This window comes from Leishmania infantum, chromosome 14 (assembly GCF_000002875.2).
Source record: "Leishmania infantum JPCM5 genome chromosome 14".
Taxonomy (NCBI): Eukaryota; Euglenozoa; class Kinetoplastea; order Trypanosomatida; family Trypanosomatidae; genus Leishmania; species Leishmania infantum.
Window position 1 is genome coordinate 416,878 of NC_009398.2, and position 18,993 is coordinate 435,870.

Genomic DNA, 18,993 nt, shown 5'->3' on the forward strand with positions numbered 1-18,993 from the left:
GCAGAAAACAGCTAGGGGGATATGAAGTCAGAGAAAGTGATAGACGGAGGCATGAGCATCGATACGCGTCCTCCATGTACGGCTCGGCAAAGGGCAGGAGAGAAACGACAGCGAGAAGCAGGGTACAACGCAACCACAAAGACGAACCCAAACACACACGCACACAGGAAAAAAAAAACGAAGACAACCCCGATAAAGTGAAACGACATCAGCCAACAGCAACGCATACATGCATATATATATATATATATGCACGTATATATACACTTACCAATATATACGCGTATACCACATACCTGTACACGCACACGCATGAAAAAGGACAGGCAGCGTGTCTTCTTTTTGCGTTGTTTTGCTCCTCCTCCCCCTCTCTCCCCTTCCCCCGCCCCTTTTTCTTTGGTGATGCGCAGCGACACAGAAGGCAGGCGAAGGAGAATGGAGGGGAGGGCGGGTTTATCGACGCATGAATCCGTTATCTGGCTCCTTCTTCGCTATTTTCGTTTTCCTTTTTACATCCATCCCTTCCACTCCCCTCCTCTCCTCTCCTCTCCCTTCTGCCTTTGCCTTCGCCTTTGTGTTTCTGCCATTTCGCTTCACGGGAAAGGGCGATGCGTATGAGGGCGCGCAAGGAGCGAGTGAATGAAATAGGTGCACGGGATGGGGGATCGAACGAGCGGATGGGGAAGGAGGTGGCACGAGAGAGACACTGATACGGACGCAGACAACGGGAGAGGAAGCGCACTTCTGGATCGGCGGGTGCCCCTCATATCCTCTTCTCGTTGGGAGAAGACGGGGCGGGGGTGGGGGTGGGGACTTGCTCCTGTGCAGCTGGCTTGCTGATGTTCAAATACGCGGTTTGTGTGACTGTGAGCCACACGAACGTACGCACGTGTATAGCAGGCCCATGGAGACAGGCGAGTGGCGCGGAGGAGGGGGTGCAGCACCAAGAAGTGAGGACAAGCAAACTGGCAAACGAAGACAAGGAGACGAAGCATAGCCGAAGCCTGCGTTTTGGGTTGTCCACCCCACCTCATGCGCCAAGACACGCATGCATCATCACAGCGTGTGCATGCACTTTGATATCTGCGTCTGCTGATGCGGGGTGGGGGGCGAAGATGCTGATAGCTGGCGTCGGTGCACTCGCCGCCTTGCAGCTGCTCCAGAGGCAAGTTGTGGCGGGGAAGCAGCAGGGGAGAGTCATCGGCCGCGCTACAGGGACGCAGGCGGGGCACGAGAGACAGCGTGTGTGCTCAGCTTCAACAGCGGGACGCTTGAAAACACCTACTTGCGTTTCGCATAAGCGGACCTGCGCGCGATGCTAGGCGATGCTCGAATAGTGCTCCCGCCGCCTGTCGACCGAGTTGCCCGTGACCCTTTCGTCCTCGATCTGGCCGGTGAGGGGGAGGAACGCGCCATGATCTTTGGCGGGGCTGCTGCTCACCGACGGCTGGCGCTGGTCTGCCGACGCACCGTCAGGCAAGTGGGCGTTGCGGCTGGCGTTCTCGGCCATGGTGGAATCCATCTCCGCTACGATGATGCCACCGGTGACAGCGGCCCCACTTGACGAGCTTCCGCTGGCGCGTTTCTCCCTCGACTTTTCCGCGGTTTGGTCGCCCTTCAAGACCACTTTACCGCCTCGCACGAGGCCTAACGACGCCACAACCGCCATGAACATGACGTACATTGCGCTGATCTGCTGCACGTTGTTCGCGAACTCGGCCATCGTGGCGAGTGAGTGCTCCTTCCCCGGAGGCAGTGCTGCAATCATGCCTGCCACCAAGTTCGCTGCGATGGGCCCCATGGAGGCCTGCGCCGAGGCCTTGCCAAGGTACCCCACGCATACCAGCAGCTTCTCCTTCCACGGCATACCACTGCCAATCTGAATCAAGAAGGTGACGGTAAATCGCACAGCTGTGCTGCACACCATGCAGATGATTGCCCTCGGGAAGAAGGTTTTGTTGAAGATCGCCTTGACGTTGATCTTGGCTCCCATCGTGGCAAACAAGATCGGCATCATCACCTGATCCCAGGACAGGGCGAGCCACGTCGCCACGTACTTCTTGTGGTCCTCGTGCTCCATCTTGCCTGTCCTTGACCACATGTGCGCCACTGTGGCGGAAAAGAAGACGCACATGACACAACCGCCTCCGGCGAGGTTCATCTTATATCCAAAGAACACCATCGCATAGCACTCGAAGAGAAAGATAACGAAGGCGAAGTCCATGCAGCTGTTCAGGTGCGCACGGGTGTACTTGCCGTTCGGCAGTCGGTGCGCCTCCTGCTTGATGAGCTCCACGACGTAGAAGAAAAGAATGCCAAGGCCAATACCGATGATGATGCCACCGAGGAACTGCACAGGGCCGAGGACGATTGCAACGGCCAGCTTCTGATCATAAAATATCAGCCCAATAATGAAGTTGGTGCACCACACGCCGATTACGATCTCAATACCAACTGCCGAGAGCATAAGTGACAAGGGGCCCACGCCACAGCCGTAGCCCATGTCCTGAAGGTACAAGCTACCTGGCACGACGACGGCCGGCGACACGATGCTGCACAGCATGCCTTGCAGGAACGCCCAGTTGTAGTTGTTGTTGTAGTCGAAGATCTTGTTGGCAATGAGGCTGTGCGAGACCCCCTCGAATACGAACGGCATCGTTGCCAGCAGTGCGGTCTGCTTCCAGTGCGGAATGATATCCTTGATGGCGAGCTTGTAGCCGGCACGGGCGAGAATCACCGTGAGCCCGATCTTCGAGGAGATGTCGAACACCTCCTTCACGATGCCGTGCGTCAGGTACTTGAGCGTCGGGATGTTGTTCCACATGATGCCCACCCACAGAACACCAACAAGGGGCGGTAGCTGTAGGATACGGCATATGAGGCCACCGACGATGGCGGATACGATCACGAGCACCAACGGATCCCAGACGTAGCCGCCCGGCTCCACGAGCCAGCGGGGGAGCATGTTCCACAGCAGGAACCATATCAGTACCACAAAGCACACGCGAATGAAGATGTTCAGCGCGCGGATCGACAGCCGGCGGCCGCCGATCGCGACGATGAGCCCCTCCTTCCAACACCAGCGCATCTCCCAGTGCTTCTCGCCCTCGCAGCACTCGCGGATCGACGGCAGGAACCAGTTGCTGCCTGTGTAAGGCAGGAGCGAATACAAGTCGCGGTTTGCCATTATATGCGTGACGTCCGCAATGTACACGAGGTCCTCTTCGTTCAGATGGTGGATCTCGTGCGCCAGCGGCATCAAGTGCGGCGGTAGCTCCTTGACGTACGTCTGGTTCACGAAGGAGTCCGAGTAGGAGAAAGAAGCGTTGAAGTTCTCGGCGCGGGAGGTGTGGTGGTGATCGCGCTCTGCGTTCTCCGGTGTCTGCGGTTGTGAGCCGCCGCTGAAGCTAGAGGTAGACGGAGCCGCGGTCAGGTCATGGTGGCTGCCCTTGGAGGCGTTCGACCTAACATCGTCGGCGCCGCAAGGACCGTGGCAGGGCAACGGGGTGAAGGATTCGTAGCTGCTGCCGGCGGACTGCGCCAAGTGGACGGTCCCGGCAGTACCTGCCCTCTTCCCCACTAGCAGGTCGGGCACCACCACCTCGCTTTTGTGCGGCTTCCCGTACATGACGGTGCGGCGCAAGTCCGCGAAGACGGAGCGGCTGCCGCCGCTCGCGTCGGGGTGAGAGAGTTGGTGAAAAGACGACCCAGCGGAGCTGCTGGAGATACTGGCTGCACCGTCTTCGTGCTGCGGCCGCAATCGGGCCGCAAGGGCCTCAGTGTTCCTGAGCGAGGACATGTGTATACCGGTTGCGACAGGCTGCTGCGGCAGAGGGTGCAGTCCAACGTCCCCAATCAGGGCATCGGTGTTGCTCTTGTCAACTCGACCGTCACGATTAGGTACAACGTACTGATGTTGCTGCTGTGGCTGGTGCTGTGCGTAGTAGTTGGGTCTGTCACTCATCTAACGTCGAGCCGCGCACGCAAAAAAAAAAAGACAAGCTCGCGTTTGGGAAGCGGTGCTCGTGCAATGTGATAAAAGGGCACACACGTGTGGGGAGGGCGGGGTATGACTATGTACGGTTAAGCCATACATATATATATATATATGTGTGTGTGTGTGTGTGCTGAGGAAGCAGTGAATAGGGTGAAAAGGACGTAAATCGTAGAGCAGGGGAGACAACAACGAAGCGAAACAGGCTGGACGTGTGCAACGGACTGATATGCAGCGTCCCTCTCCCCAAGCAGCAACAACAAAAAAAAAGATGAGAGCGAGCGCCGAGAGTACAGGAGAGAGGAGAAGGGAGTGGGACGTCGTACTCAGCCGGGCAAAGGTTGACCCGAGGAGGAAGCAGGCGTTGTGGGCGACAGGGGGATATGGGAGGTAACACTGTGCATCAGGAATGGATACGTGCCCGCTAGTGTCTGCTAGCGTACATTCACTCAGCGCTTCACTCGAAAACCGCCGTCGCCGGAGAGAAGAAGACCCTCCAAGTTGGGATTGATGGGCACTGTTCCTGTTTTACACGCGGCAAGCTGGTTGGGAGGGAGGGGTGGTGGGAAGAGATGGGCTGACCGATGCGAGAAGATTGTCAAAACATCTTTGTTTTGGTTCAAGAAAGCACATCTGCTGGCACGTGTTAATGTCTTAATCGTGTTTCTTCCCTTCTGGAGGTGGAGCGGAGGCGACGGGGCCAGCGAGTGGAGCGACAAGAGGAGATGAAAAAGGGGGTGAGAGGGGCGAGAGGCGGGAGGGAGGGAGGGGGGCAGGAGACCCGTCGTCGCGCACGCGCACGCCGCTCTCGGCGCTCGAAAGAAACAAAGATAAGGGACGAAAAAAAAGCGTGCGCGTGAAACCAACAACAGCGATATATACACACACACATACATGCATACATATCTGTGTATACTCGTGCACACACAACGGGAACAGCAACCAAGTGGGCCTTGACGGCGCTCATGCGACAGAGAAATGCGAGGCCGGTGTACCGCGAGATTCTACGCCCATTCGCGCGCACGCCTGTACACGCCAAACGCCAGGAAGCACGTGAACATCTTCTTAAAAAAAAAAGGCAGCGCAATCAGTGCCCAACGCGCACGCGCATAGGAGAAGAGAAAGCGTCAGGGATGACCTTTCCTTATTCTTTCTTTTCCAGCCGACGCACATCAAGCGTCTGCGGAATCCGTAAACATTACGAACACCGTGCGTATTGCAATGCTAGCGACGCTCACCATGAGCCGGAAGCGTAGCCCCGACCACAGCGCCGTCACCCCTTCTTCTCGCACAATCGTCCTGGCGCAGTCCATAACGCCGGCGTAGCGCCTCTCGTCCTTCTCGTCTGAAGCCGTCAGAACGAGGCGACGGCTCACCACCTCCAGCGGCTGCGTGAGTACGTCGGCCACAATCGCCAACCCGCGAGCCACCGCGTACGGGTACGCCATCTGTACGCGCTCACTCAACATGACGGAGGCGATAAGGTACAGACCACGGTAAGTGCACACGGTCAGCGGCTCGACGGCGGCGCCGCGGTAGAACCCGCCCCAACCCTTGCGACGGTAGATTTGGCGAGCTGTCTCCGTGGCTGTTGTGTAGCGGTACGCCTCCTCCTGCAGCGGCGAGACCGGCTCAGCCTCCTCTGCATCTGCTCTTCCATTCGCACCGCTCTTCGCCGCCGCTGCCTCGCCGCCAGCGCAAACAGCACCGGTAGCACCACCGGCTGGAGCGACAATGTCAGCCATGTAGTTGGTCATGATAGTTTTGCGGATGGCATTGTACGGGGTGGCGACCCACACCGCCGCGCTCGTGGCCGCCATCGACAGCGCCACGATGACAGAGGTGCTCATCTGATCCGCCATGCGGGCCGGAATCAGCCGCTGCAGGCATGCAAACACCGCATTGGTGGCGAACGAGTCCACGAAGCCGCTCGGCAGCGTCAGCACCGCATCTGCCATGACACCGCGGAGAAAACCGCCAAGCCCCTCCTTGCGCCACAGGCGGCTGTACAGCTGTCCAACGCCATGGAAGCCACCAGCGGGCAGGCGGCCCTGGCGCACCAGTTCGCCCTCGACAGCGGTCAGCACCATCACGCGGTCAATCGGGGCCGCCATAGATCGCTGTAAAAGATCAAAGACGGCGCGGATCAGCATGTCCAGCGCCATATCCGTAGCAGTCAGCTGCAACTCTTGACCGCCGCCGTACTGGCCATACGGGGTGTCGCTACCTGCTGTGCCCGTCTGAGAAGCCTGGTACTGCTGCTCCTGGTGGGCAGCTGGGGGAGAGGCGGCGTGGGCGGGCATGCTTCCCGTGCGCTAAACTTCGCGACACGCGTGTTGTAATAGATATAAAGCAGAAAGAAAAGGAAAACAAAAGACTATGTGTGCTTGTGATGGGGAAGGGTGGTGGGGTGTTGGGCACCGCAAGATTAGGTCCACCCAACTCGGTCTACCTCTCTCGCCTCGAGTGGGGGGTGTCCGCTGCGAAATGCGAAGGGAAAAAGAAACCAAAGTGAGGCAGTGAGGAATCAACTAGAAACGCTCGTTGTACGTCGAGAACGATATACGGTATACACAGAGAGGGGGGAGAGGCGCACGAGCGTGTGTACGTGGGTGGCGCTGGTGCTACGTAATGGTTCAAAGAAGGGGAAGAGCGGAGACAGCACCGGAGCAAGGGCAAGCAAAACAAAACGGAAAACTGTGCGGTGGCGGCTCGAGGCGAGGGCAGCGCTGCAGAACTGCAAAACGGCGAGACGCTTCGAGAGGACGGCAGGGAGAGAAGCAGCAACGTGAGTCGAGAGAGAGAGGGAAAGGGACTCGCGCAACAGAGATTGTTGCTGGGCGGCACCGCACTGAACACGCAAAAAAAAAAGAGGGAAACGGGCACAAGCTGATGTACGGTTGCTTGAAGACGATCACGAAAGCCGAGCACAGGGGAGCCGACACCGGGGGAGGAGGGGAAGAGGGGAGGAGAGAGATGGCGCGCACGGAGCAAACCACAGAAGGAGGAACAGGAAGAAATACAAAAACAAAAGCGAGAGTCAAGAAAGTTTAGCCCTTTAAGTCTGTGAAGGATGCGTGCGAGGAAATGCGTATATCATACGGAGCGAAGAGGTGGACCGCGTGTGCCTGCGGAGGCGTGCAGAAGGCGGGGTGGGGGAGGGCGAGAAGGGGGAGGACGCAAAGAGGCCGAAGCGAAAGAGCGCCAGGCGGTCAACGCGCATAAAATGCGGCAGCCGACACGCGGCAGGCGTTTCCCTTTGCTCGGCTTTGGTTTGTTGCTTTTGATAAGTGAGGGCGCGGAGCTTGAGAGCGGAAGTGAGGGGCAGCTGCGCCAGTGCGCATGCGGGGCAAGACGGAGAGGGGTCGTGGTGGTGGTGGCGGTGGCGAGAGGAGGGAGGATGTCGGAAATGGAGGAGAGGTCTGAAAGACGTGGGGTGCACTTGCACATTTGGGCGTGGCAATGCTCTCCTGCGCAAGTGTGGCATATGCCACGGAACGGGAGAAAGGCTGGAGCCTGAAAAGTGCGCGCCACCGTCGGTGCCTACGTGGGGAGGGGGAAGGAAAAAGGGAAGCCAGCGGCACACTTTATACGGCCGTTGCTCTTGCTTCACACGCTGTGCACCGGCGATCAGCAAGCCGCTCCATCAGCTCCGCAGCGCTCTTGATAGGGATTTGTTTTCCTGCATGTGTTCTTGCTGGCCACTTATGCTGCCAGCCACCTCATCGCGGCATCTCAGGGCCCAGTGCCAACTCTTCGTGGGGATGCCAAAGGTCTGCCCCGCCTAGCCTGGGGTGCGACTGCGGGTTCTTGGTGTCAGCGGGCGGGTCTGGGCTAGCACTGTGCCGAAGGGACTTGCGATGATGATCAGGTTTGTGCGAGCTCACTACGATTCGTGTCGACGATTCAGCAAGCACGCGCTTGCACATGCTGTCTTTCGGCTTTAGCTTCGATGTCGTGATGTCGAGCGTGATACAGGGCCCACCCTGCGCTGTATGCCGTGGCATTGCAGCGGGCTGAACGGCGCCACACGGTGTTGGTTGGTCCGGTTCCTTGGCGTAGCCGTTGCGCAACCAAGGTAGACGAGTTGTGGTTGTGCGCGCGCATCTTTGTTGGCGTGTTCGCGATGGTACGGGCACGTTGAAGAGCAAGGAAAACCGTCACTTTCTCTGAGGAGGACGTGCAGCCCCCATCCCTGCCAATGCTGAAGCACCCCTGGTGGCGCCAGGGCCAGCACGTCAAGCCCGCCGTGCCGTGATTGAGCAAAGGGGAAGGGGGAGGGTAGAAGACTGAAGGGCAAGAAAGGTGGGAAGCCGGCCATCCAGCAGCAGCGCAGGCGCCCGCGCCAATCGTGGCACGTATTGCGCACATATTGGTGCTACAGCACCGCCCTTACTTCTTCCTTGGTCATCCCTCCTTTCTACACCACAGCACCTGAAAAGGATGGGGCGGTTGGGTAGCCCGCGAGGGTCTGTAGCAGCGGCACCACCGAGCTCGTGATCAAGCAGAGCTGCAACCCAGCGAGCAAGCCAGCGACGCCTTCTTGGCGCCATACCTGCACAGCGCAGTCCCATCCATTCGCATAGCGGCATCCGCGGCGCGCGGTCGGGGGGGTCTTGGTCTGGTCATCGCCTCCGTTGCAGGCACTTTCCGCATCTGCGACGGGCAGCAACGCCATGCGCTGTCGAAGAACGACAAACGGACGCTGCAGCGCGTTGACAGATCCAGCAACCGCCAGCAGCACTCCCAAAGCAAAGAGGCGGTGCTGCCCAAGACGCACTAGCGTCAACGGCGCTGACGCTCCACCAGCGTTCGAGGTGCTCATCATCGCCCATCGCTGCATCCACCGCGACGCCGGCTTCACCACCGTCCACGCGAGTCCAAGTGACAAGGCGCGGCTGGCGAGATCGACGTCGAGTCCGTTCAAGAGAAGGCTACGAGCTCCCATCCGGTGAAGAACGCATCCCCACACCTCGGTGGCGCTCGTGTAGCGGTGCTGCCGTCGCCGCTGCTGTGCAGGCTGCGGGGAAGGTTCGCAGACAGGCAGGGACGTGTCCGCCATGTAGTTTACTCGTATTGTCGTCCGTACTGCGCGCAGCGGCCACGAGAGAAGACTCATGGCGAACGTGGGTGCCACTGTCCGCGACAGCCCGGCCCACCACAACGCCGCCGCACCACCAGCTCGGCTGCCTTGGCTGGGCAACAGCGAGCCAAGGCGATCCATAAGGCTGCGCATGGCTGCAAAAAGCAGCGCCTCCTCGACGAAGGACGCCAGCACAAAGCCGAACTCCGCTTGACCGCCACGCAAGAAGCCACATACGCCCTTCTCCTCCTTGTAGAGGTGACGCAGCCACCCAAAGGCACTGGCACGTGATGACCGCCGCGGCGGCGACTTGTCAGCAGTGACACGCACTTTCGATGAGCTGGCGCACGCCACGTCTTTGCGCAGCTCTCCCTCCACGGCTGCCAAGCAATCCAGTCGAAGCAGTGCAACCTTGACCACAAAGCTAGCTGCTGCCGTTGCTACCGAGTTGCCCAGCGCCACAAGCGCCGATGTGATGTCCTCCACCGTGACGCTGCTGCTCACCGGCACGCCCTCCTCCTCCAGAAAAGCGTTGATGCTTGACTCTGTCAGCCGACGGTGCTCTTCCTCATCGAAGTCGTCCTCCACATCGCCTCGTCGTCGCAAAGGGTAATCAGCCGCCGCTGCGGACATGTGGAGCTATGAGTGCGTGCACCTGGTGTTACTGTGTGATCCGTTGTGTGCCTGTTACAGCCACTCGCGTTTGTGTGCGTGCGCATCGTGTGCCCCCAACGTAGCACCGTGAGAAAGAGCACCATGAGAAAAAAAAAAGAAAGGGCGGGATGGAGATACGCAAAAGCATATCACCGGCACACAAAACGCAACTCGAGCCGCTGCCAGAGCTGCTAAAACTGCAGCATGCGTGAAGAAGCGTATCGGCATATGTGTGTGCGTGCAGCACTCCTCTTTTCCACAGCAGTCGAGCGTGCTTGGATGTGCGAGTGCAGCTGTCTCCACTGCCACTCCGCGTTGTTTCGTGCGCTCTCGCTCACATCTCCTGCTCTTTTTCTTCCCTACTTTTCAGCCTTTCGCCTCCTTACGAGAAGCTTAGTTGAGCCCTAGCAGCTCGTCGAGGAAGGCTTCAGTGTCGAGGACATGCTGGCGGGCACCGCCGCCCTCACCGTTCGACGGCAAAACCTCCCCAGCTGGAGAGGTGTCCTTTCCAGCACTCACGCCACTGTCGCAGCCGAGCCTCGACCTTCGCCCTTCGCCCCACAGCGCCAGCAGGGTTGCCCGCTCAGCGGGCGACAGAACGACTCCCCTCTCCTGGAGTATTCGCCTCACGTCCGAGTACAACTTTGGTGAATGCACCGCCGGCGCACACCGTAGAACAGTTTGAACTAGCAGAGAAACATCACCGCTTGCAAGTACCACACGAAGTGCGTCAGCCCAGCTGCCCACCCAGCGATCCGCTATGACGCCGCGAATAGTGCAGCGCCTCCGCGACCAATCTAGTGGTACCGCTGTACCAGGGGTCACGGCTGCGTGTCGCGCATCCGTCGCCAGCGTGGAAGGCGCGGCAGGAGACGTGTCTGCTGCGGCTATGAGCAGCGCAGTGGCCACCTTTGCCGCGACCATGGCTGGTGACTGATAAGAAGTGGAAGACAAGGTGGCCACTGGGGAAGTTGCCTTGACTGACGTATGCAGCATCGCGTTCAACAGCTTGTACGTCATCATCTCTGTCGGATCCACAGCGTCGCCTACGCGGCACCGCCACGCGGCCCACAAGTCCAGAACGGCCCTGCTTTGTGATGGACAGTCACGCAGGGCGTACGCGACCTGCGACACCACGAAGCCATCGAGGTAGGCGTCCGGAGTCTCGTGGAAGCACGCCAGCGCCTCCGCCCAACGCCCGGCCGACGCGAGGAGGAAGAAAATGCGTCCAAGTGCGCGGCTCAGCGGCAGCAACGGCGGTGCAGGCCCTGGCGGCCGGGGGCCGATGTGCAACAATTCGGACCTCGCCCCTGAAACGACAGCGATGTCGGATGGAGATGTACACGCCACGCGATGATGCGAATACTGTCGGGCAAAGTTCCACAGAGCCAAGGCACCCTGCCACGATGCGCCAGATGGCCGGGCCACCTCGCACGCGACGAGGCCCTTGCCAAGTCGGTGAAGAAACGAGAATTGATCCACCGGCAGGGGTGTGGACGTTGACGGGCGACAGCAAGAAGGGCCCTTCACCCCTTTGAGCACCAAGTCCTGTGTGTCTACGCTTGAGTTATCCGTGCCCTCCCTGCAAGGAAGACCTTCAGGAAAGCTGTGGTTCAAGCAGAGCCGCAATGCTGTGGTCCAGTCGCCTTGCGCCGTGGCATCGTCGATGCGCTGCAGCAGCCGCTTCAGTGAAACGCCAGCTGCGTCGTCCAGTGTCGTTGGCTGGTCCAGGCGGAAAGGGCGTGACTGTGCGGGTGGCGAACGCATAGCCAGCCGCAGAGCTTCCCAGATGCCACCAAGGCCCTCATTCTCCACAATCCGCTCATGCCACATGCGGAACGCTTCTAATGCGCCTCCACCGTCCTCTGGCACAGCGGAGCTGGAGTGGCCGCGAAGACGTTGTAAGTTACGCGCTGCATTGCGGAATATCGTCCGCAAGCGCATATGACCTTGTTCATCTGCTCTTTCACCATCATCTCTTCGGACGTCATCCGCCGTCGAGGAAGAGCCCAAGAGAATGGATTTGACGGCCTCGCTCATCGACGCGCACGCCGAAGGCGATAGCAGCGGTGGATGCTCCTGACTCCCTTCCCACCACGCCGCCGATGCGCTGCGACGACTGTTGCTGCTCATTTTCTTTTGCTTACCATCGCACACCGTGGTGAGCTCCTCCTTCAACAGACGCTGCCACTCGTCGGATGTGCTGTGCACATCACGGAGCGCTAGCAGAAGCAGCGCCACTGACTCTGTCATTGCACCCATATGCTGTCCCGCTCGAGTCGCAGAACTCCAGAACGCGAACTTCGTCAGCTCCTCAACCGCCCCTTCCAGGAACGAAACAAGACAGCGACGGTGGGCCTGTGACGGACTCTTGCGCGGGCCGGTGCACTCGTTGCAGCACCACAACCATTGCCAGAAAAGATGTCGCCATACGCGCAAGAGCGGCGCAGGGCTCTCCTTGCACATCTGCCCAATTTCGACCTCGCTTGGGGGAGTGGTGGCACTGCTGTTCATCATCTCAAAAAGAAGTAGCATGTCGCGCGTGCGCATCGTATCGCGCTCCACAACGTGTGTAAAAAGGGCGAGCAGCAGCGCCAACCGCGGCGATGACGGCGACGAGACAGCCTCCATGGTGCGCCGCCACACATGCCACGCAGCCGCGCCGTGGCCGCACCACAACAGCAGCCAAACAGACACCTCCTGCAGCGATACAAACATGAAAGGAATCACCGCGCAATCATCAGAGTCCTCAGCGGCTGCCAGCGCACTGGCTCTGCGGATATGCAAGCCACTTTCGGACGAAGCTTGCCGTGACGCTTGCGCATGTTGGGTGGCGGTGGGGTCTTCTTGCTCGTAGCAGCGGAGCACTTCCAACGCTTCGCGCCACGCCCCGGTGCCAATGAGCTGGCACAGTCGCTGCTGCACTGGCGACATGGCAGAGTGCGCATCACTGGCACTGACGTGTGGCAGCGGTGAGGCGCATGGCGGCTCTGGACGCATACGAGCGGGGTCATTCGCAGCTAGTGCAGCATCGGCGCCGGATGCGCTGCGTGACGTGGCGGCCTCAATACACTCGGTGCTCGACTTTCCCGACGTCGCGGCACCATGGCGTCGTCGCCGTCGGTGACTGAAACGGCCCTGCGCTCTCCACAAGCTTGACTCCACTGGTGCGACGAACTGTGTTACCACGTGTGCATCGATACTATGTACACCACTGTGCGAGGTGGCAGGCATTCGGCCTGAATCGCTCTCGCTGTCAGTACTCCAGTGACCTGCGAGGGCCGGTGGTGACGGCGATGCGGCAGGTGGTGGCAGAGACGACAGCCACCGCCTCGGGGTGCGCAGTGCCATGGTGACGACATCTTTCTTTTGCATGCCACTGCGCTGGAGCACAAACACCTTTGTCTGTGAAGACGGCAGAAGGAGCCGCCGAAATTGCAGCGCGCTACCCATGCAACGGCGGCTGATGCTCTGTGCACTGCGAAGACGGTCGGACGTTCCACCAAAGAAAAAGCACGTTGCCCGTGAGCTTCTCATGGCACCACTGCACAGCAGGAAGAACAGAACATGCGATACTGTGCGGAGGGGGCCTCCTCCAACAAGCGCCACTCGTGTACGTTTGGGTACAGCGAACCTCGTGCGATTGCGTGTACGCCCGTGCAATGGAGACGCTGCAAGGGGAAGGGTGTAATGCGCCGACTATCACGCGGGACGCAGACGTGTGAAGGCGCACGCCAAGCACAGATGCGCCAGAAAAAGTAGGAAAGGAAAAGGAACAAGACACAGAGAGACACGCTAGTGAAGGGCGTAATCAGATGGAGCAGGTGAAAGCCAGCATGTGCTAGTGGTGCGTGTAGAGGGAGGGCGGGGAGGGGGGTTGTACCACAAAAGGAGATGCCCCAGCATATTCTGTGTCCCGTTAGCTGGAGAGAGGGAGGTGGCACACGGTGGAAACGTTGTGTTCATCACCGGGTGCCAGCGAACACACCCACACATCCACAGACACACACACACAGAGAGACGCAGCAGCCCCCCTCCACCTCCCCCGAAAAAAGGGGGAGGGGAGGTAGTCTACATGCGCGCAAAGGGGCACGAGAAAAATACACGCACACACCTGTCTATCAGCCCGCTCTTGCTATCCCTTGCGTGTGTGTGTGTGTGTGTGTGTTGAGAGGTGTCGTTCACCTTGGAAGCGACGCGCACGAAAGCATTGCCTTTTCTTTGCCAGATTTCTATTCGTTCACGCCGCCGCAGGCTAAGCAGCGCAGGTACACAACGATGGCGCCATCGTCACCAGGGAAACGGGGAGGGAGGCGCTGGCAAAGGCCGAAAAACACATGAGCGCCACAGCAGCAGAAGCTGACAGTACAAGGAGCGCAGCAGAACCGACAGAAAACACAGAGAGAACTATGATACATGTGAAAAGATGGATAGAGGGAGAAACGAGAACACGCACACACACACACACACACAACCCCCCTCGAACACCAGCGCACAGGCAGGCAGACGTCTACACCATACAGAGTGGGGTACAATGGACATCAGCACTGCGCATTCGCGCGTGCTTGTGTTTTGGGTGTGTCTGTGGGCGCGTCGGCTGCCAGACTCGAGGGAAACATCGAGGAAGACCCAAAACAGCAGCAGCACAAGGGAAAAGAGGCAAACACAAGGAACGAGTGCGAGCACAAACACCCACGCGCGAGCACCCGTGGCGTGGCGCGATCCGCCTCCCGAGGAGAGGGAAAGGAGGGGGCGCCGGTTTGAATCAGTGTCCCGCAAGACAATGCATCTGCATAAACCTCCCACGTCGGCCAACTCCCACGAGCAAATCACCTAACCTGTCCATGTCCCTCCCCCTCGCCCTTTCCCTTCTGTTATGCACTGGCTTCGTCCCGTCATCTCACATCCGCGATGGCATCGACGAAAGCGCCGCTTCCGCGCCGATCGTCTGGGTGAGGTTTGCCCTGCGGTACGTCTTAAGGGACGGCAGGCTTTTCTCTGTCAGGTCCAGCCCGGCACCCTTGCGCGCCTCCGACGTTGCCAAGCCAGTCGACCACGGTGCGTGCACTGGCATGGACCACTTGGTGCGCGTGTGCCACGTGCGGAACGGGTGTCGGTGGTTTCGAATCGGTCCCTTGTCGTACGGGTCAGGAATCCACTCCACGTCACCGCCGATGTGCAGGTGATCCGGCTTACCAGCGCGGAAAGGGCCATAGGTCTTGCGCGGCTTTCTCTCCGGCTCCCCCTGCGGCATCCACTCGGGGTAGTCGTGCTTCACGGGGCCGGTGCGGAAGTGCCAAATGCGGCCGCGGTTCGGCTTGTCGTTGTACGGGTCAGGAATGTGCTCGGCAGCGCCGCCAAGGTAGTCGCAGAGCCCGCCAGTCTTCATGAAACCCGTCCGCGGTGACGGCCCCGTGCCATCGCCGTCACCTTCCGGCATGTACGGGTACTCGGAGAAGAGGCCGCGCTTCAGAGGGTCTTTGCGGGTGAACATGGCCGTCTGGCGAGGCACATTGTTCGGCTTCACAGGACGGCCAGGATCTGTGTCGAGCGGCAGGTGCCCCATGCCGCCCATGTCTGTTCCTCGCCCCAGCGCAAAATCCATGCGGTCACCGGCGCTGCGGTCGTTGACGTGTTGCGGTTCAATAGGCGCCGCGTACGGACCGCCGCTTGCGTACTCATATTGAAATTGACCGCCGGCACGGAGGTCGTGGAATGGGGCACTCTCGCGGGTGATGTGATCCTGTTCGCAGTCGTAGAGGTGATGCCAGTTGGTCCAGTGCCGCCGGTTGTCCCAGTTCTTGGGACGGAGGTTGTGAATGGTCTCCAGGCGGCCCTCCGTCATTATGCTGAAGCGCTTCTCGTTTTGGGTATTGCTAGATGAAGAAGTGCGTTTCTGTCTCGAAGCGCCGTCAGAGACACTCGACTCGGCACCTGAAGCGCAGGGAGCAGGCGATGACGAGACACAGCTCGGCAACCCCACACGAAAAGGCGGAGGGGCGAGCAAGACCCGAAGAGCACGTGTGCTGAAGGAAGCAATCTTTCTACGGAATGCTGTACGCTTGTGCGTAGATGTGGTGGCTAGGTGGGATGGGAAAAGGAAAGGGAAGAGCAAGACGAAGTGGCGGAGGGTAGAGCAGCCAACGTGTGCGCGACAAGACGGAGAAGGCAGGCACAAGCGAGTGCCACCGCACGGCAAAGAAACAGCTTGGTAAATCATCACCATTGGAGCGTCTCGGCCAAGCTCTCTTCGTGCCCATACGCGTACGCGAAACCGTGCACACGCTATCCATTCGTCCTTCGGCGTTTTCCTTTTTCCTCTGCGGTCGCTAGCTGCGGGTCCAGAAGCTGCTCGGCACACACGCGACACATACACAATCATATAAAGGACGCACCACCTGTGAGCCACGAGGGACGCGGAAGTGTCCGTCTGAAGGGAAGCTCAAGTGCTCCCTCACACAGATCAGTAAGATGCAGAGGCGACGCTCTTCGCCCCAGTGGAGTAGCCGCTTTTCTCCGCTTCGCCTCGCAGCTCGTCTCACCGAAACCCTCTGCGTTCTTGTTGGAAGTGCCCCACCATCGGCTGGCCTGCCCCAAGTGCCGGCGCGGAGCGAGGTTCGCTAGATCCGTGTGCAATACCCCGCATCGCCATCGCGTCGGCCGGCGCGGCAAGCGGGGTGTACTCCTTCACTGTGATGCCAAACTTCCGCTCAAACGCGAACTCAGCGAACTGGTATATGTAGTCCTGGAAAACGTCGCCGATGACGCCGTCATGCAGGCAGAAATACGGCATCTGCGCATCGTGCAGCGGGCGAGAGACAGACACGTACTCCGTCTGCCCGCTGATCATCTGCATGCGGCGATAGCGGTCAAGTTCGATGCTAAAGTAGTCGAGGGTCTTCGTCGCCACCCGCGTCGCATGCCGCTTCACATCGCGGTTCGACCAGTGCGCCATGCGGCGCTGATCAAACTTTCCGTAGTACTCGATCGCGTACGCGGTACCAGAGCCGAAAATGCCCAAAACCTTCTCCCCCATGGACGCCAGCTGCGAGTCGCTTGGCGGTTTGCCCGTGTACAGGGTGTTGTGTAGACACAACGCAGAGCACAGGGATGGCAAACATTGGCTAAGAGCACGGTGCACCCAAATAGCCTTCATCTTGGGGAAGACGGTGTTGACAGCGTCGGGGCTGAGGATGGCGAATGGGCTGTACAGCAGCCACTGCGGGCGAAGCAACACATTCTTTGTGCCGTACGCTTGCAGCTCCATCACATTGTCGATAGGATCGAACTCCCGTGTCACAGGCTCGGAGAAGTGCCCGCACTTCCGGTACCACTGAAGTAGTTCTATCACGCGACGCACCTCAGTGTACACCGGCAGCTGATCCTCCTCCAGGCACTCAAGCAGGTACTCATCCAGTCCGTGAAGCAGGCCCCACGCGTACGACTGCGGCGTCATGAGATGCAGGGTAAGGTCATCGTCGACTTGGTCCGCCTGCGGCACCCGAACGCACAGGAAGTCTGGGTGCAGATACGAAAAGCCGCGGAACTTCTTGCGAAACGCGTCACGGCGCTCGACGTCGAGCAGGAGGGACGGAGACAAGGTGTCGCACTGGCGCGGCGTTAGGAACAGGCCCGAGCGGGCCAGCACATGTGCAGCCATGTGGCCGTTCGAGCGAGGGAGACCCATTATCACGATCGGGTTCTCGACTGCAGGCTCCTTTGCGATTTCGCCACCATTCAGCCGGTACACCTCCTCGACGGCGAGCCTCTGAGCCAAGGCGTTGGTTAGCCGCGAGCGCAGCAGCTGACTACCATGCTTTGTGGTGCCCGTCTTGTCCTGGCAGGCACGACACAGCTTTTTCCACCAGCGCGCGTGCGGCAGGTGTGCCTCGGACGGCACTGCCACATTCGCTGCGGCGCACGCGTCCGTGACGACGGCCTCAAATTCAAAGCTCTCCTGCGCGGCGCGCGAGGTGAACATGTCGAGGAGGCGAGCCGGCCACGATCCGCCGCGGACCACGTCACGCACCCCCGCCATCGACTTTAGTCCAATCATGGTTTTTTTGCAACTTGGCCCGCGGAAAGGGAGGTAGAAAGTAGGAGAGTTGTGGCAGGGTGAGAGGGATTGTGTGTGCACGCGGAGTGCTGCGGCCCGCACTACGGCGAGCGTATTGGCAGGGACACACGCCCGCACATGCGCGCACACAAGAGAAGCAAAAGAATGGTGCGTGAGAGAGGGGCAGCTCTGCAAGTCTTTTGCGCAGCTGCCTCTCTCTGTTTCACTGTCACCAGCGAGGGGTGTTGCCGCAGTATTGTTGGCTCGGTCAACATAAAACGAAACGGTAAGAGCGCACGCACAAAAAGAAAAGGAGATGGTAAAGGGAGAACGAGAGAAGGATAGCTTGCACACGCTGGTGAGAAAAACATGCTCGCATAGACATCGGCGCATGCAAGTCAGAGTGACAGCGGAGACAGCTATGGGGAAGAGAAAGACTAGGTCGATGTGCTACGACTGCGCCGACGTATGATCCCACAGAAGCGCGCGCATATACCTCTCCACCCTTGCCCTCATGTTGAAGCCTTCTGTCCATACGTAGGGGAGAACGCTGAGGGCAGAGGCTGCCGATCGTCGCATACCCTTTTCTATCCCTCCTTCGTGCTTCTTCGTCATGCCCACCCTCCTGGAGGGTGCACACCCGCCACGAGATCGCATCGATCGCTTCCACCGGAAAGCCAAGATGACATCATGTGCACTCGTGCCTCGCGTAGCCTCTACCTCTCCTGCTTCTTTATTGGTTTCGATGCCGCTGCGGCTTTTTTTTGGTGAGGGTTTAGCCTCTACAGACGGCGCAGGAAAGCATTCAGCTCATCGCTGCACTTCTTGCAGCGCAAACCTGTGAAACGAACAGAGTGAAACCGAAGAGCAGAAAAGGGCGAGAGAAGGATGCTAAGGCGGTGATGGGTGCTACGTCTCGTCTCCTGCTCTCAAACCTCCACGCGTGTGCAATTCTTTTTTGTCGTTGTTGAGGCTCCAACCACTGCGCCAACGGTATCATAGAAGCAGACACCGATGGGGGAGAAGGGGGAGGGGGACAACACGAAGCTTCAGTGACAGTACACGGAGCGGGGATGGGGAGAGGGCAAACGTGTGCGACACACAAAACCCAACATTAAAGGCTGAGCTACCGCGAGTAAAATGCGTCTTGACTCTCGCCAGAGTCATCAGCGTAGCGTACCTCGCAAACAAACAAAAACGCTGGTT

The 18,993-nt window shown here is 59.3% G+C and overlaps 6 protein-coding genes across 6 annotated transcripts; all 6 read right to left on the minus strand.

Annotated features, from left to right (window-relative positions):
- Positions 1-1,318: 1,318 nt before the first annotated feature.
- Positions 1,319-3,259, minus strand: LINJ_14_1040 (conserved hypothetical protein; the record flags this gene model as incomplete). Its single annotated transcript, XM_001464244.1, has 1 exon — positions 1,319-3,259. One exon carries the CDS (start codon positions 3,257-3,259, stop codon positions 1,319-1,321), a length of 1,941 nt encoding a protein of 646 aa, XP_001464281.1.
- A 1,907-nt stretch (positions 3,260-5,166) lies between these two features.
- On the minus strand, positions 5,167-6,297 carry LINJ_14_1050 (ADP/ATP mitochondrial carrier-like protein; the record flags this gene model as incomplete). The annotated part of the gene is made up of 1 exon (XM_001464245.1): positions 5,167-6,297. The coding sequence occupies one exon, from the start codon at positions 6,295-6,297 to the stop codon at positions 5,167-5,169; it is 1,131 nt and encodes a 376-aa protein (XP_001464282.1).
- Positions 6,298-8,414: 2,117 nt separating this feature from the next.
- On the minus strand, positions 8,415-9,710 carry LINJ_14_1060 (conserved hypothetical protein; the record flags this gene model as incomplete). Its single annotated transcript, XM_001464246.1, has 1 exon — positions 8,415-9,710. One exon carries the CDS (start codon positions 9,708-9,710, stop codon positions 8,415-8,417), a length of 1,296 nt encoding a protein of 431 aa, XP_001464283.1.
- A 414-nt stretch (positions 9,711-10,124) lies between these two features.
- On the minus strand, positions 10,125-13,184 carry LINJ_14_1070 (conserved hypothetical protein; the record flags this gene model as incomplete). Its single annotated transcript, XM_001464247.1, has 1 exon — positions 10,125-13,184. The coding sequence occupies one exon, from the start codon at positions 13,182-13,184 to the stop codon at positions 10,125-10,127; it is 3,060 nt and encodes a 1,019-aa protein (XP_001464284.1).
- Positions 13,185-14,631: 1,447 nt separating this feature from the next.
- LINJ_14_1080 (conserved hypothetical protein) lies at positions 14,632-15,576 on the minus strand (the record flags this gene model as incomplete). Its single annotated transcript, XM_001464248.1, has 1 exon — positions 14,632-15,576. One exon carries the CDS (start codon positions 15,574-15,576, stop codon positions 14,632-14,634), a length of 945 nt encoding a protein of 314 aa, XP_001464285.1.
- A 693-nt stretch (positions 15,577-16,269) lies between these two features.
- On the minus strand, positions 16,270-17,787 carry LINJ_14_1090 (conserved hypothetical protein; the record flags this gene model as incomplete). Its single annotated transcript, XM_001464249.1, has 1 exon — positions 16,270-17,787. The coding sequence occupies one exon, from the start codon at positions 17,785-17,787 to the stop codon at positions 16,270-16,272; it is 1,518 nt and encodes a 505-aa protein (XP_001464286.1).
- Positions 17,788-18,993: the final 1,206 nt, after the last annotated feature.